The sequence below is a fragment of the Candoia aspera genome, chromosome 1 (genome assembly GCF_035149785.1).
Source record: "Candoia aspera isolate rCanAsp1 chromosome 1, rCanAsp1.hap2, whole genome shotgun sequence".
Taxonomy (NCBI): domain Eukaryota; kingdom Metazoa; phylum Chordata; class Lepidosauria; order Squamata; family Boidae; genus Candoia; species Candoia aspera.
Window position 1 is genome coordinate 178,285,480 of NC_086153.1, and position 25,612 is coordinate 178,311,091.

Consider the following 25,612-nt stretch of genomic DNA (forward strand, 5'->3'; position numbering starts at 1 on the left):
ATTTTTAGTTGACAAAATCACTCCCAGATATCTAATCTTTTTTTCACTCTTAAAACCGGTCTTTCTCATCAACAATTCTTGATTATTCAGCATCATATTTTAATTAACATTTTCATTTTTTGTTTATTTACTTTGAAACCTGCTAATGACACAATTTTTTCATCAAATATTCAGCTGAGTCCAAAGGATCTTGTAATATCAAGACTAGATCATCAGCAAATGCTCTTAACTTTAAAATCTCCTGTTTAATCTTTAAGACTTTTATTTGTTCATCCCTTCTGATGTCACTCTAACACTAAAATAAACAACAAAGGTGATAAAGGACATCCTTGCCTTGTTCCTTTTTCTATCTTACATGCTTCAGTCAACTCATCATTCACAGTAATATTAGCCCTTGGGATGTACAAACTGACATAATTCCCTTTATAAAAGATTCTCCAAATTCCATACTTTCCAAAACCTTAAACATAAAAATCCAATTCAAATTATCAAAGGCTTTCTCTGCATCTAAAAAAATAAGGACCATCTGACGTTCATTATGATATTGTAAATATTTTATGATATCTAACACAATTCTTATGTTGTCTTTTAATTGTCTTTTAAGTAGAAATCCACTTTGATCATGGTGAATAATTTCCTGTAAAATTATTTTCATCCTTTCTTCTAACACCAATGCAAATATTTTATAATCATTATTTAACAGTGAAATTGGCCTATAGTTCCTAAGTGAAAGGAGGTCCTGTCCTTCTTTTGGTATGAGTGCAATGTTTGCTTCCCTCCATGTGTCTGTCATGTTCACCGTTCCAATGTTCCTGGTACATCGTAACATTTCGCATGTCATTTACCTGATATGTGTTTGATCTGGGAAGGGAGGAGGATTCCATCTCGGGGAGGCGTTATCTGTTGGCTGCTGGTTTGGAATGTGTTTGGGTTATCTCATTGTGTTCAAGGTTACTTTCCCAGGATCAGTAGAAAACGATTACCAGCACCTGGGGGGAGGGGGGGGTTGCTACGGCCGGGCGAGGGGAGGGATTACGTTTTGAGCCGAGGGTTTTTAGTTTGTATTTGGCGCGCTTTTATTCATTCTCAGCTTTCTCTGTATTTGCATACTATTCTTACAATAAATCAGATATCATAAGTACCTGCTTGTGAGTCTGACTCTGTTAGGACAGGCAATCATTACAGTGTCTGGCATTGCTGAACCCAACAAGATTGAATTCATCAATTCTTTAAAAGGTAAAAGAATCTGATCTGCAAAACATAATACATTGCAGATATTCCATCAGGTCATGGTGCTTTTCCTAACTTAGTTTTCGTTATAGCTTCCACTATTTCAAAAGTGGTTATAGAGCTATTCAGTATTAATTTCTGTGCTTGTGAAAGTTTTGGTAACTTTTCTTTATTCAAATATTCATCAATCTTTTCCAATGAAATTTCCTGCTTCTCATATAGATTAGAAAAGAAATTATAAAATGCTTTTTTAATTTTTTTATTGTCCACTAATTTAGCATTACTGTCCAGAATTTTAGTAATCATTTTCTTTTCTCTTTCTTTCCTTAATTTATATGCTAACCATCTTCCTGCTTTGTTAGTGAATTCGAAATATCTCTGCTTAGCATATTTTAATTTCATTTTAATTTCTTTTAATGTTAACACTGACACTTGCAGGTGTAATAATTTAAGCTGATAAGCAATATTATTATCTGATGGCTTTTTCTTCAATTCTTTCTCTTTTAATTTAATCTGATCTAAAACGATTTGTAATTTTTGTTGAGGTTTTTTCTTAATAATCCGATTGTGATAAATAAAATGTCTTCTCATAATCACTTTACTAGCGTCCCACACAGTTTTTACATCTATTTCATTACCTAAGTTAATCTCAAAACGATCTTTTAATTTCCTTTTACAGTCCTCAACAACCTTTTTTTAAAATAGCTTCATTCAATCTCCATCTGAAAGTTCTAGAAATTTTCTTTATAACCATAGTTACAGGATTGTGATCAGAGAAGGTTCTTAGTAAAATATCCACTTTGGAAATTTTATTTGCCAAATCTGTTGAGATCCATATCATATTGATTCCTGAGAATGATTTATATCTCTCAGAATAAAAGGTATCATCTTTTGCCATTCCATTTTTATATCTCCAGGAATCTACTAATTCCAAATTTTCCATTAAGTCAAAGAAAGACTTTGGTAATTTTCCTTGTTTAATTTTAATTTGCTTCTCAGATATTCTATCAATCAATGGTACAGTAACTCCATTCCAATCTCCCATCAAGCACCAGCTTTGGTATGAGAAGAGTGACAGTTCATCCCAAAGTTTCATATAGAACTTACTTCTGTCATCATTCGATGCATATATTCCCACTATAATCATTTTAAGTCCATATATCTCCACTTCAATTACTACATACCTGCCATAGTCATCCGCAAGTAACAAACGTGGTTTCAGATAAGATTTAACATAAATTACAATTCCATTAATTTTCTTTTTTGAATTAGCTGAAACAAACTCCTGCCCCAAATTCTTATTTATTAAATATTTTATATCTTTTTTCTTTATATGTGTTTCTTGTAAACAAAGCACATCATATTTCAATTTATTTAAATAATGAAAAAAAAATTCCTTTTTTGTGGAGCGTTTGCTCCATTTATATTCCATGTGAGGTGCTTCAGATCCATTTTTATGTAAGTAATTCATCAGAGTCTTTAGAAGTGACAGCCATTTCTTCTCTATGTATTGCACCTTCCTTTCTTTTAATTCTGCCTGTCTTGTTCCAAATCCATTCTATGTCTCGTTAAAAAAGTCTTTAGCTTTAGGAATTGAAGTTAATTTAAATCTTTTTTTGTTGAAATGTGAAACTCACCCCTTCTAATCTTTCCCAACGAAAGGGGGCTTTATTCTTTTTCAACACATCCATCAAAAAGGCATATTCCTTCCTCTTTCTTAAGATCCTTACTGGTATTTCTTTAAGCACAATTATATCTTCTCCTCCAATATCAAGTTTAGCATCAAAGTGTGCTTGCAAAACCAAATCTCTTGTTTTTTTCCTAGAAAACTCTACCAGTACATCTCTTGGTTTATTATGTATATTTGCGTATTTAGAATTAATACAATTTTTTTTTCTATTTCATCCAACATCCTGTCTTCTTCCCAGTCAATTAAGGATGCCAAGGCTTGCATAGTCCTTTCTTTTAACTCTTCTTCCTTAACTTCAGGAATACCCCTAAATCTTAGACAAAATTCCTTGTCTCTTAATTCCAATAGTGCAATTCTATCAAGTTCATTCTCTCTTTCAATCTCCAACAAGTCAACCCGATCATTAACTTTTTAACATTCTCCTTCCATTTTCTTTTCCATCTTCTCCAATTTTTGGTCAAGCCTTTTTTCAAAGTCAGCTAATTTTAATTCCAATGATTGATTAACATTTTGAATAATAGTCTGCAAAGTTTTAAGGGTATATTCTTCAAACATGCCTTTCATCCAATTACATTCTCCAGACCCACATCTTACTTGCTTTCTAGTATTCATAATGTAATTTATTTGTGATTTGTATTTCAATTTAGTAGCTCTCTCCAGTGACATTAAGGAGAAGAAAAAGTACATTAAAGTGTACTATATCTTTTTTTTTTTTGAAGAGCAAATTGAACCAGCTTGCATCTTTATTTAGAGTAAGAAAAAAGCAAAAGGAGAAAAAAATGGGGCTTCTTTAAAATGATAAATAGTGCAAGTTCCCTGCTCAAGTTGTTAATCCTTTAAATTTCATTCAAACACACTAACGAAGCCTCGAAATAATGAAAAGCTCACCAAGAGAAAAAGTTTTTCTGTAATAAAGAATAACCTCTTTGAATTCTCCAATTAAAGTACAACTAAGTGATTTAAGAAATGAGGTGGTCAGAAGTATTGTCCTTTTAAAAGGCTTCTAGCTTGGCTTCTACAAGATGTTTTTCACACTTCCCAGCTGACTCTCACCATTCAATCACGGCTCCGTGATTCTTCAGTGGTTTCCAGCCATCCGGAAGACACAGGGAGCGATCTGCCAGCTTCTCCTTCCGCAGAGAGTGCTTCGTGTCTCGAAGTAAATCCTGAGGCCCAATAATCGCCATGCTGTAGATTCTAGATATGGAGCTTCGCTAGGACTAGCCTTCCACCATTAGTCCTCACTGGAAGTCCTCCCTGTTGTGGCTGTTTCTTGACCCAGCCTGTTTCAAAGGGCTGACAACCGAGCAGCTACACATGTGGTTAATAAGACACGAGTGTGAATCCTTAAGCTCAGCATTCAGAAGAAAGAGTTCAAAACCTTGAATGGACCATCATCTACAGGCAGGCAACCTTGGGTTGTAATCTTAGGAAACTAGAACTACCCAGAATGTTGAGCATTTGCACCCATGCCTAAACAAAAAGGTTGAAATCAAAAGGACTTTTTAGTCTGCTGTTCGTTTGGTTTTTTTTGCTGCTACTGTCCTGCTGCCCTCCATCCCTCACTCCACCCCAAGCTATAGTGGCCTGCTTCACATATAATACATTCTGTAAACTATGCTGTGACTCATTGAAAGGAATTGTAGGAGTTCTCCCAATTTTTTGGAGGCCACTAAATTGCTTACCCCTGGATTAGTGTGATGTGAGAACTCAGCTCTTGAGTTGTCCTACCCTACTCTGGAGTGTCAAAGATGAGGAAGAACATAGGCATTCAGTAGAAGCCATAATAACAGCAAAAGGACATTGCATGGCTCATGATATCATCATGCAAATATACACAAACTATGTACTTGCATCATTTGGGTGATAAAACATGAGGCATGCAGTCTCACTTCCCCTTGGCCCATCTGTGCAGACATCCACAAGCAGAAATTTAAAGCTTGAGCTGTAGTGACCAGTGTCACCACACTGAGGTTCAGACTAACAGCCTCTACCTTTGGTCTGCTCCATCAAGGATTCCTAAAAACCTTTCAATAAGTTTTCCAGTTTGCTGCTTACTGGACTTTTATATCAGGAGTGAACATCAGGGGATATAAGATGTGGTGAGGCAGTCATCCTGAGAGGGCAGAGAGAGAAAGCTCACCGTCCTCATCCTGGAACCATCTCTACATGTGCAGTGCCCTCCAATCTTAGGCAAGTCGTGTTATTGGAAGACTTTTGCTTTCCTTTACCTGAAAGCGTGGGCTCTCCTTAGTGGAGGCTTAACTGGTCAGTCTTGTCAGTAAAAGCAGGTACATGGGAGAGAAGAATGATTCCTTCCAGGATTGTTAGAGAGTCAGCAATCTCTCTGGGTTGTTCCTCTACATCTGTGAAGTTATCAGCCATGAAATGAACACAAACAGTAGGCTAAAAGAATCATAGATCAGTTAGCCTGTAATCTAGGACTACAGGACAGGCAGCGTGTGTGTGTGTGCACACGAAGAATGACATAATGAGACTGGCTGAAGAATGTCCACGTTGTGCAGAGTTTCTATTATCTAATGTTCCTTTTGAGGGAAGGGTCACTGTCAGTTCAGAGTCATCTTCCTTTGAAATGAAAATAGTAAAAAGCTGAGGTGAGCCTGTTTTTAGAATCCAGGAAATAGTAAATCACAAGGATTTGGTCATTCAAGGAACATTCAAAGGACTTCACCATGACTAAAGTCACATATTTCACTAAGACAAGTTGTAGCTTGCTTCGTTAGCTTGTTGCATGACTCAGACAACTGTGGTTTATTCATGAAACAATGGTAAACCTATTATGGCTTAATGCAGAAGCTGAATAGTGCACATAGGACACTGAGAATGAGAATACCCTATTGCTGGATGGGTGGTTTAAGAAGTAGACAGTATACTTGCTTACTTAGGAGTAAGTCAGATTTAATTCAATGCAGTTTTCTTCTAACGGTGTGTGTGAATGTGTGTGCACGCATGCGCATAGGTTTCCACTGTGGATCTCACTGGGAATCCACATCATCATCATCTCCTTGCTAAAGAAGCTCAGTAATAAACTGATATTACTTTCCAGTTCTCAAAAATCTCTTGACAGTGTGGGCTTCTATAACCATAGGTCCCCTGTTACTATCAGACTACATATCCCACCATCCCTAATCATGCTGGTTCAAGATGATGACAATCAGCCCAGCATCATTAGCATCCTATGTGGCTCTTGACACCTAGCTGTGTTGTTGGGGGAGATCTTCCTCTCTTTGCTCTTAATACAATGCCTTGTCCTGCCCCTGTTACCCCTGTGAGGATCTGATTTTGGAGAATAAGGGAAAGGCTGGATATGCCTGGGCTTGGTAATGTATGCCACTAGATGGCAGGCACATCTCACTTCCCTAAAGGACAGACTCCTTTATCTTGCAGGGTGAAGGATAACTATCATTATGTTCTGTGTGAAAGACTCTGGGTTCAGTTTAATGAGAACACCTACCCTCAAACATCATATACATGCTACGAGCACTTGAAAACCCCAGCACTTCTATTGGCTTTAGTGTCCAGGGATTTTTGCCGAAAGAAGCTCCATGGAAATTCAGCAACGGATTATTTTCCTTCCCTCCCTTGATGGTCAAAAAGCTTCTTTTGACAAATCACTCTTCTTAGGCTGCTGTGGCGGCTGCTGCTAAAAGCACAGGAGTGGAACCAGTATAAACAGTAGCTATTATATTTACACTCTCCAGCAAGAACAGTTTGGGGCTGATTATATAATATGACCAGTCATCTGGAAAAGAACCAAAGCAGACATTTCCCCATCTCTTGCCCTCCAACTGTGCAGCGCTTCAGCTCCCAGGATCTGTGGCATGTCCAGAAAGCACTTTCTGTTCCATACGTCCCATTTCTCTCACCTGTTACCTGCCTCTTCTCCTGGAGATGTCATAGCATGCACCCAGGATCATCTGTATTCAAAGCAGTGACCTCCCCAGGAAGTGGTGCCCCTCCAAAGTAGCACAGGGCTGGGAAGGAGATGCTTATATTCTGTGCGTAGGGACAGGAAGGAATGCCCTTGCCCTCATCCAGGGAGTAAGCCCCTTGTTTCTATCCACGAGCATGTTTCTCTGGAGCCCTACTATTTATTCTGTCAGAAACAATGTGATTAATACAACCAACTAACACCATCTAGGGCTGAAAGAGCAGCTGATCTGTGTTTCTTGAGAGGCCAGTCCTGGGAGCAAAGCGTGATGAGGCTTTTTGCCTGAACTGATGTGAACTGGCCTGTCCCCTGCTTTTGCTTCAGAGGAATGCCTAAATTTAGCAAAGCATCTGAAGCCTTCCTAATGGCATTATGGGTAAGGAAGGCGGCAGCTGGCAGAAGCTTAAGTGGGCTGGTGCCTCTGCTGATTTCATGGAAGCAGCATGTGGGGAAAAGGCAAGGAGAAAGAAGGAGCATAGGCTGGCACCAGAATCAGCGACTTCTTTGTCCTCCATTTATATCAAAAACAACTTCCATTTTGTGGCCAGGAGAACTCACCAGGTGCTGAGCTCAAGTCAAAGGAGACTTTATTTTCACATTAGGTTTAAATATTTGTAAGGTGGAGAGGTGGAGGTAGAGAGCCTGTTAACAATATGGAATAAGCACTTACAGGAATGCAGGGTAATGGTTAACAACCGAAAAAGTGATGTGGTTTGTTTTTAAAGGGAATCCATGACAATTTTAAAAATTAATAAAATGGCATAGCAATGCCAACATGCTGTCTGATCCATTAGAATCCATCCCAATACTGTTTAAATGTTCCTATCCTTGAGCTGACATGTATGGAGCATTAAGCTAGGTCTTGCTAACCTGCTGGGTTAATTTTCATTTGTTTAGCTCATGGAACTTTTCAGAAGGAACAGCTATTATCTGCACAAACTAGCCTGCTAGCCCACTGCAGGAACAGAGCCAACCAGTGCAGGAACATCCAAGCATCCATACAACAATTGTGCGGATGTACATACTCAAAGTCCACACATTATGAAACTCCTTGGATCATAGCAGGCATGTTCTGAGCTGCTCTTCAAAGCATAAGAGCACGGCATGGAAAAGGTTTTTCACCTGAGGAATTAGTGAGCCCTGTACTATGTCTAGCAGGAAGACTCTAGCAAGAGAAAGCATCCATTCTAGTCAGCAGACAGAAGGACCGCTGAGTGCAGAACACTGACTGACTCTCAAAGAAGGAAGAGACAAATGAAGTATCTTGGAAGCTGGGTAGAATCTTGAATTGGAATACTGCAACACGCTGCAAACCTTTGATTGTCTTGTTGCAACTTATTATTTACCTGGAATGGGAAGTTATTTCTAGACATCTCAAGCCCCTGCAGGCTTCTGTCTTGGTTTTCTAGATCTTTACCATTCTTGAGTATTGTACTGATTGATTGATTGGACATATGTATTTATTTATTTTATTTATTTTTTTATTTAATTAAAATTATATCACTGCCCATCTCCCCCCAATGGGGGACTCTGGGCAGTTTACAATAAAATATATAGCTGCCTCTCTCATATAATGACTCTAAGCAGTTCACAACAATCTATAAAATCATCACTAACAACAAAAGTATCCTTCCCCCCAGGCACCAGCCAAACAGCCTCCCAGCAAAAACACCATCCTAGCCCAATGCGTGGGGGAAGAGCCAGGTCTTCACGGCCCTCTGGAAGGCTAAAAGGGTAGGGATCCCTCGGATCTCAGGTAGGAAGCTGTTCCAAAGGGCTGGGGTGGCCACTGAGAAGGCATCTCTCCAAGGTCCCATCAGGTGGCAACATTTAAGGGAGGGGACCTGGAGCACACCTGTCCTATCTGACTTAGTAGGATGGGCAGATACCCTTGGGGAGGGGTGGTCCCGCAAGTAACCTGGCCCTGTGCCATGTACCATGTAGGATCCCCTGCTTGCTCCTTGGAAATATCTTCCAGGCATTCAAATATTTTCCAGGCTTGGAAATATCTTTGTCCTAACAACCAGGAAACACACTGAGACATGGAACAGGTCTCTAATATTTATTGCTAGTACTTAACAGGAATCCTAACAAACTGAAGAAGCGTGGGGAAAACCCAGACATATAACCCCCAAGGGTTAAGGCGGTCCCGATCTGTGTCTCTTTGAATGGCTGAACAATTCATCAGTGCTACGCATGCGCTTGGCAGTCTGGATGGGAGCCCCCTGCTCGCCATCCTTACTCATGACAATCTTCTTTGCTTCTCAAATTGTCAAGCTGAAACTCTATGAGTTTGACAGAAGTAAGGACACACCCACCCACAATAATGTATCTTGTATTAGTATGAGTCTAGTCCTGTCAGATCAGATGCATGTACCTTGAACATCTGTTCTGAAGAGGAGAGGAGGAAAAGGAAGGTACTAAATCCATTTGTCCATATTCTTCCTTAAAGATTAGACATAAATATTTGCAGCTTATTTGACAATTGTATGTGCTCGCAGAATGTTTTTGCATACATGATCACTCTCCCCATGTAAGAGCCTTCTTCCCATATATACACTGAATCATAATACACAGATCTTTGTTTAAAACCATGTCTTCCAGGGACAAAGGCAGCCCAGAGATGGAAATGAAGGCAAAAAAGTATCTCAGAAAAGCAATTTCCTTTATGAGTCTCCCATGGAAAGTGAGAAGAGATAGTAAGTCATTCCAAAGCTTCTGCCTTTTTAAAGCAAGAAATAAATTGAATAGTGATCCTTTTATTTTCCTATCACTAGTAACAGTTATGGAAAGACTACTTAATTATAGGAATGACTTTATTACAGTGATGCTACTGACTTCAATAAACAGAAAATGTGGCAAAGTTTTCCCTTTGGTTCTGCCCTTCCCCTTCTTAGCCCCCCGAGCTGACTTCCTTTCTCTGTTCTGCCTCTTTTGTTCTCTCTGTGACTGATTAGGATCATAAGTTTGCCATTTCCACATCCGCCTCTAAAGAAACTCACTTTGGTTCAACATTCATCATACTTGTCTGAAAAGCTTGCTATTATAACTGTGGAAACTTTTGCCAGATACCTTAATTTCAAGACCAAATGATAGAACATTCAGTGAATATATTCTTGCCAAACACCAGCAATGAACTGCTCAGTGTCTCTTGCCTACATCTTGCTCAATGTATCCAGCCAAGAAGCATATGGAATATGCGCAATTACATCTTTCTAGTTAAAGACTTGAAATAATTCCACCACAATTAGGCAGATAACATCCCAAAGTGAATCAACTTGTGGAGTGGGGGGAGGGAGAACAGGAATGAAACATATTTCGTTGGCCAGATGCTGTAAGCATACTCCTAATTTTAGAAAGCTAGGAGGTAGAGTTATTTAGAAGTTAGATTTTATGTAGCATGTTATATATCAATCACAGTGCAAAATACATGGAACAAATGTGTTGATCTCATATGTTGACTAACCTTCCATCTTCCAAAGAATAGCATCTCTTGGCAATGAACAAGGTTGCATTATATTTGAACTCAGAGCTGCAGCCAGGCAGTGGTGGAGAAGTTTTGTGGAGTCCATGTAGGAAGCAGCAGCTGGCAGGTCCAAAGAGAAAGTTAGAGAAGGCAGAAAATGGTTAGGTATAAGCACCAGGAGGATCAGGACCAACTTTTTTCCAGTGATCTGATTTGAGATGGTAGATCTGATTCCCATTTGTCCTCTATCTGATGATGATGATGATGATGAGCCATCAAGTCCTTTTCGACTCCTAGCAACCACATAGATAGATTTTCTCCATGACCTCCATTTTATACTATAGCTATTTATTTTTAAATCAGGCAAAAAATGGAAACTGTGCCAAAAGTGCTGCTCAAAAGATACTCAACCAGATAATGTGGTTTTCCAAGCTTTTTAACACTACTAAGCAAGGGGAGCGATTTCACAGTGAACTTGCAAGAAGAGAAAATAAACTTTGAGGAGAAAAAAGCACTGTGTGTCACCTAAGAAAAACTGGGCTGCTGCAATACAACCATCTAATGCTTCTACCCCTCCTTTTAGATTCTTTTAGACTCTTGTTCTTTATATATACTTTCTGTTTTAATACATATACTTTTATATCTTTTAACTTTTCATGATTTTTTTTAGACTTTGGTATATCTTCTATGCTTTTTAACTGACTGTACCCCACCCTCCTTATGCTGGTCTATGACCATAATAAAGATTTAATTGGCTGGGCTGACGCAAAGCCATTGGAGGGAACTTGCTCCATTGCTCCGGCCGTTTTCTGAGCCTCACTTGGCCTTTTTGTTGTTTATTTGTTCAGACGCTTCTGACTCTTCGTGACCTCATGGACCAGCCCACGCCAGAGCTTCCTGTCGGTCATCGCCAGCCCCAGCTCCCCCAAGGTCATGTCCGTCCATCACCTCTAGAATATCATCCATCCACCTTGCCCTTGGTCGGCCCCTCTTCCTTTTGCCTTCCACTCTCCCTAGCATCAGCACCTTCTCCAGGGTATTCTGTCTTCTCATTATGTGGCCAGAGTACTTCAGTTTTGCCTTTAATATCATTCCCTCAAGTGAGCAGTCTGGCTTTATTTCCTGGAGGATGGACTGGTTGGATCTTCTTGCAGTCCAAGGCACTCTCAGAATTTTCCTCCAACACCACAGTTCAAAAGCATCGATCTTCCTTCTCTCAGCCTTCCTTATGGTCCAGCTCTCGCAGCCATATGTTACTATGGGGAACACCATTGCTTTAACTATGCAGACCTTTGTTGTCAGTGTGATGTCTCTGCTCTTAACTATTTTATCGAGATTTGTCATTGGTGTTCTCCCAAGGATTAAGCATCTTCTGATTTCCTGTCTGCAGTCAGCATCTGCAGTAATCTTTGCGCCTAGAAATACAAAGTCTGTCACTGCCTCTACGTTTTCTCCCTCTATTTGCCAGTTATCAATCAAGCTGGTTGGCCTAGGAGGTCTTTTAGGAGAATGCTGGACTGAATGAGCAGAGTGAAATTGCTAAGGGTTTGTCTGTTTCCCTCTTCTCTTCTGCTTTAAAAACAAAATGCTCCATCACCTCCATTTGTTGGAAACCCTGGCTTAGAAATCTCAGTTATGATCTACTTTCAATGAACATGACTGTTTGTTCAGTGGCTTCAACTTTGGTTGCTTCTTCTCAGATAATCCATACTCAATCTCCAAGTGACCCATTGCAGGTCAGTTTGATACAGCATTGCAGCCTTCCTCTGTATCTGGATCCTTGACTTAGCTGAGCTGAAAGCCTTCCGTCCTTGTGAGGTGCTTTGATTCCTCTTTAGTTCAATGCTATCGCTGTCTTTTGCCTGTACGTTTAGAAGGCTATGACTTTTTGTTCCTGGTCATTTGGCTTAAGTCTGCTTTCTTGCTTGCTTTCAGAAGCATATCCTGTGTATATTCTGATAGTGCTTGGGAGCCTTGCCATTCTTTCCAGCCTCTACGTGTATGGTAAGCTTGGCCTTCTAGCAGTATATTAGATTTTATCAGATAGATATGCTAGGCTATATTCTATCCAGCAAGAGAGGTAACTTTAATTTTTATTTTTGAGAATTCCTTTCCATTCGCTAGTAATTCTTTCTATAAACTGCACCATTAGAATGCATTTGTGTTTCTTTGTTTCTTCTTTCTTCTAACATGCTGGCAGTTATGTAAGGGGGAAGCACAATCTTCCCAAGTCTTTGGGTCAGCATGTTCTGTCCATCTCTGGGTCCAGAAACAGCAACATCATCAATTAGGTATTGAACACTGGTGCCCACTTGCCTGGAGGCGATCGCCAATAAGCTGCTTAGTGTTGGACTCCAGAGCAGCTGCAACAGCGAGAGGTTGTATGTTGTCCACAACAATACTTTCTCTCGATTGCTCCGTGGTGGTGATGGTGGTGGCTGGGGAATTCTGGGAATTAATGTCCAGGCTTCTTAAAGTTGCTAAGGTTGAGAAACACTGCTCTAGCCCAAACTAGTCAAGAGTCAGCTCTCATAGAATGATAGGGTTGGAAGGAACCTCAGAAGTTTTCTATTCCGTTCCCCTATCCAGAACAGGATCATGCCAGACTAATGGCTTTCTACCCTTTGTTTGAAAACCTCCAGTGACCTCTCTATCACTTCTGTCGCACAGAATGCTGTATTGCCCAACAGCAATATAATCCTGGCATGTTCCCAATCACTTTTAGCATTTCAAAAAGGAACTGTTCTTTGAAAGCAACTGTTGGAGTTGAGCTCAAGAGAGCAACGTAGGGTTTTAAGTGGAATTACAACTCTTGAAGTTCAGTAATCAGCTTCACAAAAAGTTTCAAGAAAAACATACACTCCTTAATGCAATTTCAATTGCAAAGTTAGACTGATTATTGCTCCTATTCCGTTTTTCACATACAGTCCTCATTTAGTGACCACAATTGGGACAGGCAACTCAGTCGTTAAGCAAAGTGGTCACTCAGTGAAACTGCAATTGTGCTTATGATCTCATTTCAGCTTTCCTTTGTTTTACAAACCTGTGAAGGCCATAAATGTGAGGATTGATTGCAAAGTTACTTTTTCATCACCATTGTAACTGCAAATGGTTGCTAAACAAGGCAGATGCTAAGTGAGGACTACCTGTATAACGTTCTGCATGGGAGCTTAAAAACACTACTGCAGTTGTGTGAACACTTCTGACAAGATTTCATGGTAGCTCTTTTAGCTACACTACTTTCTAAACTGCAAAACAATTTCTCAGTAGCCCACATCTCAACGTTGAGCTGCTCTCTTTGAATTGAGTCCCTCTTTAAAAATGGATTTAGAGGTTGATTCTATTGTCTATCGGAAGAGAATTGAAAAGCTTTAGCTTTGATTTTTTTCAAAAAATCCTGCTGGTTGGACAACTTTCATTGGGTTTTGTAACTAATTGCTTAAAATTAGTTGCTTAACAGGCTGTCAGGAATAAAAGAATGCTTCTAAGACATCAATAAAGGCCAAATTTTAACAGGGAAATTAATTTATAGAGGTCCCACTTCCAAACCTACTAAAACATTACAAAAAGGTTTCATCCAAATATTTTTCATAATTATTTTAATAGTTTTAAAGTACTGTGAGATGTAAGATCCTAATGTTTACTGAAGACCATAAAACTACAAATAGGCTTTACAAAAATAGTTCAAGTTACCAGGCAAGCAGCCCTCTCAGGCAACAGCTAATCTTCAAAGACATCCAGGCTTTGCATCAAGGAGTTTTGCAGCCATTTTCATGTCATGCTAATTTCTTTAATTTCAAACACCTCTTTTATTCTCATCAGCATATATAAAACGTCTCCTCAGCTGATCCATATTGCTCTTGACAGTTTTCCATGAGATTCTTGTAGAGAAGGTGATGACTTGTGGGCCGGGCTTTCCCATTATTTGGACAGACCTGGTTGAACAATTGTATCCATGTATGTCAATGGCTCCACATCAAGCTGGAAGGAAGTGTTGAGTGGGATACTGCAAGGCTCCATTCCAGGCCTGTGCTCTTTAACCTACTTATAGATGACTTGGCTAGAAAATATGACTATCAAATTTCAGATGACACCCAGAAAGGCTAGATAGCAAATAGCTTATTGATAGTATCTAGATTCAATAGCATCTTGACAAGCTGGAACAATGGGCAGAAACAGAAAGATGAATTTCAACAGAGACAAATGCAAAATCATACATTTGGGTAGGAAAAATCAAAGGCATGAGTGTAAGATGGAAGGAATCATACTGGGTGACAGTACATGTGAAAAGGATCTAGGTGTCTTGGCGGATCACATGAGCACCATGATGAGGCTGCATCAATAGTATAGTGTTAAGATCAAGAGATGTCATGTTCTGTGTTAGCCAGATTACACCAATGACGTGTCCAATTTGGGCTACTAAATTGAAGGAAGGCACTGACAAACTGGAGCATGTCCAGAGGACAGCAACTAAAATGATAAAGGCCTGGAAAGAAAAACTTATAGGAATTCCTTGTAAGTAGTGCTGAAATTTTTTAACCCACCTGGAAAAGAGAAGACTGCAGGGATATGATAGCTGTTTTCAAGTAGCTGAAGGGTTGTCATGCAGAAGATAGGGTAGAATTGTTCTGAGTTGTTCCAGAAGACACCATAAGAAACAGTTGATTTAAATTACAAAGAGGTAGATTTTAGTTGGACATCAGGAAAAATTTCCTAATCATAAGAGCTGTTCAACAATGAATAAACAGCATCAGGAGGTGGTGGACTTTCCCTCACCAGAAGTGTTTAAGTAGAGGCTGATGGTCATCTGTCAGTGATACTGTAGTAGTGGACACCTGCATTGGGCAAGAGGTTGGGCTAGATGTTCTCTAAGGTCAGTTCCAAATCTTATACTTTATGAATCTATTAACCTCCAATAATCTTTCAAAATACAGAATTCCCAAAGATTCATACCAGCCTTCATTTACAAATATAGGGCATTTTACACAGTTGAACATTCTGCCCTCAATTTTGCAAAGTGGCTGGTTTAACACAATTCTGCTTAATAACATCTATGGGACAAATCAGAACTGTTGGCTATGTTTTATAATTCTGTTATTTGTATTCAGAAGCTGGAGAAAAATGCTGTCTCTTTTTTTTAAAAAAAGGAATTATGTATGGAAGACCTATAAAACTTATATATTTATGTTTCAGTGATGATTTTGTCATGCTTTGAATACACTAGGAGTCAAGAAAGTATCACCAAGAGGTCTTTGACTAGGAAGGAAGCCTTCTGAATTATTCACTAGCTACCTCAGACTTCAAATTTTCAGAAATGTATGCAGTAAATTATGGTAACTCTGCTGATCCAGCAAATATAATGTTATCAGGCTTAGTTTCTAATGTTCCTCTTGCACATGCTGAAAACATTTTTTTTAATTAGGAGATGTTTATTGCATGTTACCATTGACAATCAACTTCTCTCATATTATAATTTTGGAATTTCCAACATGAGCACCAGTGTGCCTTCAAGCATTTCCCTCTGCACCTGCCCAGCTGAGTTATTTTTGCTGAGATTATTTTTATCCACTTAAGGACTTAGGGCACCAACTTCTAGCCCTATTTTTATTTGCAAGATTGCCTTGGAGCCCCCTAAGGCATTCTTTAAAAATAAAATCAATGGGTGGCAGCATTTCAGTACTTTGTTTAGAAGTGTGCCATCTGTACAGGAAAAAGAGATAAACTGGGGGTGGTACAGAGCTTCCTGTTGGCCTCAAGGAATAGAAGAGAAGCAAGGAATAAGTTCCTAAATTTGTTTTTCGGAAAGTGGATGTTTTGTGACTGGCAAACAATGAAAAATGGCAGCCATTTTGAGAAATTAAGCCTCTCCTGCCCCCATTAGCCATATTGGGTGAGTGCTTTCTAAATTCCAGATACGCCCAGTGGCCCCAAAGATTGAGATACTTGATCAGTTTTGTTAGGGGCAAAGTAAATTGCACAGTTAATATGCATGGCCATCAACCACCATATACACTGATGATGCCTCAAGGAGAGGGAACTGTGAATCTTTCTTTCTTTCAAGGTCTTTGCTTTCCCATCTTTGGAATATGCACTTAATACCTTATTTGGACAATGTGCATATTCACTAGCCAATATGCATAATCTCCCAGAAACACACCCTTGACTCCATAATGAAAAAGTAAAGGTCTCAGAGTAACCATTGTATCTCTCCTGCCTTGTGTGAAGAGTGGGAAAAGAGTGCATAGTTATAGTCTCTTTTTCACTGCCACTCAGCTGCATTAATATACCTGAGTGTGCAATGGAGATCAATCACACATGGGAAAATGTAGAACGTTTTTTTATCCTCTCATGGAAGTGTGAACGGCCTGTTGTACAAATCAAGAAATGCATACTCTCTAAAGTCTGCTGGTAACCAATCCTGGAAAATGTGCAAAACCTCAACGGTGTATGAACATTTTAAAAATTCGTTTGGAAAATATAGGAACTGATCAGGAGATATGTACATTTCTCTCTTCAGTGCCAGATTATATGCACATCCTGAATGAGTGTGCACAATGGCCTAATGTTGTGTAGATTAGTTCTTCAACTCACATAACTCCTGAACTGAACGGCTAGGTAAATTCATTCACATACCCATGCGCATAAACACATTCGTAAAATTTCTATTAAATTATTTTTGCAAAGTGAGATGTTTACATTGTATATTGTGTCATGTGATAGTGAAGGCTTAATTCTAAATGTACATTATATCAGTGGGCAATAACCTTTTTATTGTTTTTTTACTATTTTTATTGTCTTGTGAACTGCCCAGAGTTGTGGTTACAATACGGGTGGCTATGTAAGTCTTTGAAATAAAAATAATAATAAACACACTCAATTAAACATAGGTCATTTTCCCCCATAGCTTTACTCTCTCAGAAATGTGCAATATGAACATAGTAGTGTTGTTAAGAAATCAGAAAAAAAAATAACTTAATGCATATAATAATTTCAGACAAACTTTCAACAATTGGCCTTTTGTTATATTGAGAAAAATCAGCACATTTGTTAATCAAATTAATTAAAAGGTAGCTTTTCAAAATAAAAGCAATGCTTTAAATAAATACAATCTCTTCTATTCACAGAACTCTTGCTTCTAACAGAGGTAATGCAAATACGTATTGAAGCTTTGAGAAATCTGAAATACACAAACGTTGCTAAAGGATTTGAGCCAGGCACTGTGAAGGGGAGTAACATGGAGGCATTCTTGCTTCTCTCTGCCTTTCAGCTTCACTGGGAAAGAAGACAACAGCAGAATACAGCTGTCTTCTTTTCAACATTCAGACAAAGTTTTTATGCAACATGCTGAGAATTTTTGGTAACAATTCAGTTTTTCTAACTCTTACTCTCTACAATGTTTCACATTTCCAGCCTATCAAATCTGTGGTAAAACTCACACAATGAAATCGATGTGACAAAAGTGAGATCTGGGCAAACAGGAAGGGACAATGGGGATCACTATGTGCCTGACTCACTATAAACACAGCTAGCAATTCACTCCTCTGTGCTGCACCACCCATGTGACTCATTTTTGGCATTGTGATAAAAATGTTAAACATTATATAACAACATCAATGCACATGGTGCTCCACTTAGTAACATGGTGAATAGGATCATGTGGTATCTATTCAGTAGTCAAGTGGCAGCTTCAACTCACCTACTCAGCTCCAATCTGCCTATCCCATGTTAATCAGTTCAGTTTGGTTGCATTAATTTCCCCTGGAGTTGATAAAAGAAGACTGTTATGTGCCTATCTTAGCATTGTTTCTCATGATATACTTCAAAGATGTGAAAGTATTCTCACAATAGGATAACTAAGGAAACATGGCAAATACTGAAAAAAACTACATACACCTCAGCACAAAGGCTCAACAATTACAAGGCGGTGCTTAGAGAATGTGTAGGGTGTTGTAATTTATACATCATCTCTCACAGTGAACCGAGAGGCTGCCATTCCATATGACTCTGCCTGGTATGCAGAGCTGGAGGAGTAACTTCTGTGAATTAAGACCATGCTTTGGCATCCTATCACGAGATGCACTTTTTGCTCATGTGACTTGTGCAGATTTCTTTGTATGAATGAAAAAGCAAAATTAAGGTATCTTTTAATCTTGAGTTTGTTGTTTGTATTACCTTTTTTCAGCTAATGGCAGTGAGAAATATTTCATCATTACTAAATTATCTGTATTATCTGTTCCATTCTATAAACTTGCATTTCATAACCAAAGCCTGGAATCATTTTGTCCAGAGCTATAACTTATTTTGTAGAGCTCAGACTGAACTCTGGCCACTTTTCTGAATTAAATAAAGTGACCAATTTATTCCATTAATAAGCATTAGATGAATGCATTTCAAATCGTGATTAGCAAAAGTCAATGGAATGTACGTACATCAGAAATCCTACTGGCTTCCATTTAAAAAAAGAGAAAGTGTTTAATAATTCATCAACTTAATTTAATGAGAAAATTAATTATTTATCATTCTTCTATGCTGAGGAATCCATTATTAATCCACACTAATAAAAGACAGAGTTCTTTTTCTGTCTTTTGTTTGTTTTGCTGGTAGAACCTGTATTACAGACTTGAAACAGCACACTGTCAAAAGCTGGTGGAGCAAAGTATAAACCCAAAGTGGTATGTACTGCCTTTCCCTGTCCACATAAGTCTTCAGAATTATACAGTAATAAATAAGGAAAAAGACAATAATGTAATTCATGGCAAGATTTAGAGGATCTCCCCACACAAATAGACCCACAGAAAGCTGGAATTTATTAGAATGTCACTGCCAGAGAGTTTAAATTTAGGCAAATTAACAACAGTAAAACACTGGCACTGTGAGGATTTTAATACTTCCGATGCCCTGTAGCGGGTGTTCTAGTGCGATCTTCCTTCCTTCCTTTCTTTCTTTTTTAATGTGTTAAAAAAATAATTTTGGACTATTGAAATATATGACACCGTTGGCTTGGTTCAGAGCCTGGCATTCTCGCCGCTTGTCTCTTTTTCTTTGATTGCCTCAAGACCTCGCTTGGCCTTGGCATCCAAGATCCCACTTCCAGTTTTGCTCAGTCCACACGATAAACAAGCCAGCTGGACCTGCTTCATATTCTCTAAGGCTTCATTCTTGGCATTCCTCAGGAGGTCCCCTTGTCCCTAAGAATACACAAGAAATGTAGGGAAACAATAAAATATAAAGCCATGAATAATAAAGGTTTCATAGCAGGCTGTCTTTCCCTTGCAGTGGCAGGGTTTGGACAAAGAACAAAGTGGCTCTGTGCATTTCTGATCTGGTTCCTGCTCTGAGAGGCAGCTGCTCCATGGCCAGTTCTTCTTTCTGAGCTGGCATCAGGGTCTTCCCAGGCCAAGGTGAAGCTGGGTTGGCAACCTAATCTCTGATTTAGCACATCAGTCATCCAGAACCTCTTGGAACCCCTTCAGGGATGAGAACGGATCTTTACATTCTTTGGAAACAGCACTACTAAAGCCAGGATAGCCTGGTTTAGGTGGATAATTTTGCCGACAGCAGATTTTTAGAAAATGTCTTGAACCAATCAAGAAATAGTTCAAAGTAGAGATTGGTTAATCAGTGACACACTGAGCTGGCATCCCTGTTCTAGAAATGTTTCCACAGGTCAGTTAAAGAGATATCTGAACTGAACCTGCTGAAGAGAGGAACAGCTTTGCCTTGCATTCCTTTTCTTTTTTTCTTTTTTTTAAAATCCATTCAATCGTGTCTGATTCTCGGAGACTGCCTGGACAAGTCCTTGCAGTTTTCTTGGCAAGGTTTTTTCAGAAGCGGTTTGCCCTTGCCTTCTTCCCAGGGCTGAGGGAGAGGGACTGGCCCAAGGTCACCCAGCCGGCTTTCATGCCTAAGGCAGGACTAGAACTCACAGTCTCCTGATTTCTAGCCCGTTGCCTTAACCACTACACCAAACTGACTCTCATTTTCTATTTACTTTGGGTCTAAGTTGTTGAATTTCTAAAATTAATTTGGGGAGACTGGCACATATATAGCATGTTCTGATAGTTTGTGGATGGGCATCAGGGCATAAGCTTCTTGTCTAATAAATTATAGTACAGAAAGAAATAATGGTGCAATTGTGCAATCACATGGGGAGCATGACAATATCCCTGCTTATCATAAGGACACTAAGAAGTACAATGTTCATGATAAAAACCTAAGTAGGCCAGGGTTTCCACAACATAAGAGGCCCTTTGGGCATACCAGTGCACATGAAAACCATTCTCAAGCAGATGAATACAAGGCCGTGGGAAGGAGCAAGTATGGCTTGCACCTGGTATGGATGTGCAGCCAGCTGAGGCAACTCCACAAACTCCTTACATAAGCTTGGACTGCTTGAGGGAAACCAGATGCATCCTTTCACCAATATTCCTTTTTGTGCTTTATTCAGTGGACATATTTACTGGGGCATTAAGTAGCTAGTTAGAAAAAATATTGAAAATAATGGTGAGTCTGCAATTCAAAACCAGAAAAATGGCAGGCAAGTTATGCATTAGTATTGGTTTGGAGGGGAAATCAGGTCATTTAAAACCCCATAATCCAGGGAGAAATTCATGTCAGAAAAAAGTTTATAAGTATCTTCACAGGCAGGAAAAACATTCTTAGGAGAGCAGTCAATACCTTACAGACTCAGAAGCCGAAAGGTAGAAGGAATTTCAATAAGCCTTACAAAAGTGTAATGAAGAAATCCATCAACATGCAATGTTACAAATATAAATGTAGGCTAAAATGTCTGTTGAACATAAAATCTAAAACAAATAATTTATCTTTTTAAAAATTCCCCATTTTTATCATGTGTAAACTGGTAAATGGCCCAACACCTTCACAATGTCATATTCCAGCATGTTGACATACATTCCAGTGCAAATATCTGTATGCTACTCTCCATGCAGCCTCAATTGCCCCTCAATGGAATTAGGCACGTGAAGACAACCTGCTATGATTTAATCTACTGACACATGCCAAGTAACTTTGCATTCACTATATTGCACACATCCTGGAAAGCAAGTTTAGAGAGACAATGGTAGCTGGCAAAGTTCAGCACTAGTCAACAACATCTGGGAACAAAAGCAGCTGGGAACACCAGTGTCAATGAGAATTACATCACAAATTGATAACATCTGGGATAATTCAGCCATTCTGCTGGATGAATTAATGACACAATGGAGCCCTTGTTCAACCTGAGGTCTTGGTAGGATCGCTATGCCAACCTTTTGCATCAGATTCTTAAAGTAGATTTACAGTCTTAATGATGGGACTGCTTCATAACTCCTATAGAGATAGCAGTACAGAAAGTAACACAGAACCTGTAAATGCTTTCTAGAGGGGTAATTGGATTAGTCTGTTGCACTAAAAACAAGTGTGTTGTGGAACACTGAAGATGAATCCATTTAAAGTTGCATAAACTTTTGTGAGCTTCATGCATTCGATAAACTAAGTTATAGTCTATGAAAGCTTATGCCAGAATAAATGTTAGTCTTTAAGGAGCCATAACACTAATTTCTGTAGGTAGATTTAAAAACAACAACAACATAATCCTCAGTGGATGGATGGAACATCTTATAAGTAGTCATCACACATTATGAACTATTGGTTATCATTTTTGCAACTTAGGTTTCTCTGTTTCTCAGAGAGACTTTCTAGTGACTCTCATGACTTTCTAGCAAGTCATCCTGTCCCAGAATGTGTGATGAAATTACCTGAGCAACAAATATGAAACTAACTGACAATTCTAAATATTTGCCATACTTTCCTATGTTGAACAAAGCAAAATAGCATGGATAGACAGATGGAATGGCATTACATCACATATGAAATGTAGTGATGTTTTTTATTTTTCCGGTTGGGGAGAAGAACTCAATTATAACAAAGGAATGTCCTAACATTTGCTTTGAACACTATAAAATAGTAGGGCTATGCTTTTTGCTACAAATCTAAAATGTAGTACAAATCTTTTACACTGGGATAGCATACATTTATCTTTCTGTAATCGGTAGTACTTAGAGTGATGTTTATAGTCAGAACCTGCGTTGGATTTTGTTGAAACGTAAGTCATTACATAGAATAAGGTAATACAGATTAAAGTTTAATTTATTCTGTGCAGGGCAGACACATCTGAACGCTGTTCTAGTTTTGGATTTCCATGAAACTCTATTCCTGACATTTCTATATTTTAGCCTTCTAAGGCTGCTGCTTACTTCCTTCTGTTACCCCTGCTGGCTGGGGAATTCTGGGAGCTGAAGTCCACACATCTTAAAGATGCCAAGGTTGAGAAACACTGCACTAGACCCAAAGGCTTAACATCTGCGTTTTGAGGTGATGTGTGTTGAGAAAATGGCTACATTTCCCATTCTCTTCCGGGCATGTTCCAGTGGAACATGGGAAACTTTCGTCGTTCTTGAGGCTTCTCCTCTTGTCTCCAAAGGCTGGGGTACTTCGAACTGGAGTGTATGTAACAAAAGGGAGCTGAGGCTTTCCTAAAACTGTCTCAGGGTCTCCTAAGCACCCTTTCCCCACAAATCGCAAACATGAGAAAATGTTCCTCCATCAAAGAAAGTCAGAAGGTTTGCTATGTTACCAGTCTCTCTCCACTGCCCTTGCCCATGAACAAAGCCATCCCAACAGTTCTACACCCAAGTTAGCCCCCAAACTCTTTCCCCTCTTTTTAGAAGTAGTGCAGAATCAACAAAAGAAAGGGGGGAAAGGCTCCCCTTTGTCTCTCTTTCCCACCCCTCCATTGCCCCAAATATGTAACAAGCCATGGTATTCCATGGGGAGGGGATAATGATGCAGGATCTCCCTTCCCTATGACTTGTCACATCATTATCATCAAATGCTTTAGCTGTACTGCAGCTGATGTGCAAATGTTTACATTTTCCTTACAGTTTCATTGGCCTTTAAAGAAAAGGAAACACTCATTGTTGCTTCATATGAGCAAGATGAAACTGCAAAGAACAGTTCTGAGAAGCACTGCCCAGGAGAATGAATGGCAAACTAGGTCCCTTGTGACCATACTGTCAGACTGCTACAAATAAACTGCAAGTAAACATTCCTATGCCCATACTGTGGTTCAGAAGCCATCTGCTTGCAATGAAAAATAGGATGTGAACAAAATCTACTTAAAGAAAAATGCCCATAAAATTATGTCAACACCTTAAACAAAACGAAAAACTAGAAACAATGCAGTTCCAAGTATCTGGTTAAACCGAAATCATTCTTGGAAAATCAGTCAGTTGTTACTATAAGCTGAGAGCATAGGAGCACTTTCCTGGCACGCATGTACAAACAGCTCATGCTTGGGAACAAAGAAAAAGCACATTTCTATATTTTGGCCTTCTAAGGCTGCTGCTTACTTCCTTCTGTTATCACTGACTCTAGAAATGAACATCAAATCAATGAAAGAGAAAGGTCAAGTCAGCCTTTGATGGAATACCACATAAGACTGAAAGCCATTAATCAGGCCTTCCAGTAGAATATTAAAGAGCTTATCTGAGAGTGGAGTGAATTCCACAAGCATCTTCACAAAATTCTCTCTCCTTTTCTTTCACAAGACTTTCCCTGACGCACACTGAGATAAATGTACTTGGTAGGGCAGAAAACTTCTTTTGCACTATTTTTGTTGATTAAATAGGGGTTATTTTTCCTAATAAGAGAGATATTGTCATATAGCCAATCCAATCTGCCTACATGAAGGTTGTGCCAAGGCCTTATACTTGTAAGTACTATCAGCATGAAACATTAAAAGGGGGAGGGGGGAATCCTGACATCTTGGAGCTCACCCCACCATAGGTAGATACGCATGTAGATATGACTATTTCATATTACATTACAACAGCTTAAAACCAACAGAGAACATCAATATTATTTTCTCATACTGCAGGGGCTGCGATTGCGATAGGCCATGGCTTATCCTGGCTGAGGTAAATTTTGAAAGCAGGAGAATCAGGGGAAAAAATGCCCTGATTTTACTTTGTGATTACAATGGCACCAAGCACCGTGCAAATTTTTCAAATGGTTGTACCTGTATCATGGTACATATTTGACATTTACTGTTGCCTGAGTTCCTGCAGGCATAGCTTTACAGGCAATCTGTGAGATACACATGGGGAGAAGGAGGGAAATTAGATCCTGAAACTGCAGAAAGAAGAGAGCCAGCTGCTTACATTTCTAGGATCATCTGTGCCATAAAATGGTCCCAGTCAGAGATGCTGCTCAAACTCATAATCCAAAACTCAGGTAAATGGAGCAGGCGGGGGAGGGAAGGGCTTGTATTGTCCACCTTCAAACAAAAGGTGAATGTTGAACTCTGGATTCTTCTCAATTTCAGAGCACAACCCACAGCAGAGGAAATTGCTTGGCTCAACCCTCTCTCATTAGTAAGGAAGCTTGCCAAATATTGTCAAGGGCCTATCTTAATGGCCAAAGGCTACAAGCAAACAACACAGCAGAAGTACAGGTCAGAGAGTTCCTTTACATACTTGAAGACCGGGTTCTCAACCTCACAATGCTGTGTAACATTATTCTATACTGAAAAACAGTTTTCAAACAAGTCTTTGTAAGTCACTATAATAAATATAAAGCGATATGAAATTCAATGGCTATTGAGACAAAGTCAGTCTGTAATAAAGATGGGAACTACATACATATGGATTTACATGTCAGATGTTATTTCTTCTGCACTATACAGAGCATCCTTGCAACCACATTGTAAACAACGCTGTGTCATGTTCACCGTTTCAATGTGCTTGGTACATCGTAACGTTTCGCATGTCATTTGCCTGATACGTGTTTGATCTCGGGAGAGAGGAAGATTCCTCTTCAGGGAGTTGTTATCTGTTGGCTGCTGGGTTGGAATGTGTTTGGGTTATCTCCTGTGTTCAAGGCTGCTTTCCCAGGATGTGTGGAAAACGGTTACCAGCACCTGGGAGGGGGGTGGTTGCTATGGCCGGTAGGGGGGAGGGATTACGTTTGGAGCCGAGGGTTTTTAGTTCGTATTTGGTGCGCTTTTAGTCATTCTCAGCTTTCTCTGTATCTGCCATACTTTCCCTAATAAATCAGATTTCATTTAAGTAACCTCTTGTGAGTCTGAGTGTGTGGGGTAGGCAACCATTACATAAAGCTGAGAATCCAAAACTTCAAATCCCACTGGCCCCTATCCAGGAAAAGACAGGTTCTTTCGATCCTGTGAGGGAGAGTGCTGGCGATGACCGATCCAAAT

At 39.3% G+C, this 25,612-nt stretch overlaps 1 protein-coding gene across 1 annotated transcript in view; it reads right to left on the reverse strand.

Annotated features, from left to right (window-relative positions):
* Window positions 1-17,226: 17,226 nt before the first annotated feature.
* Window positions 17,227-25,612, reverse strand: part of PLCL1 (phospholipase C like 1 (inactive)) — a 221,377-nt gene continuing 212,991 nt past the window's right edge. Inside the window, exon 6 of the mRNA XM_063318031.1 lies at window positions 17,227-19,526. Within this exon, the coding sequence (XP_063174101.1) occupies window positions 19,344-19,526 (183 nt within the window). The 3' untranslated portion in view covers window positions 17,227-19,343. The remainder of the gene's footprint in view (window positions 19,527-25,612) is intronic.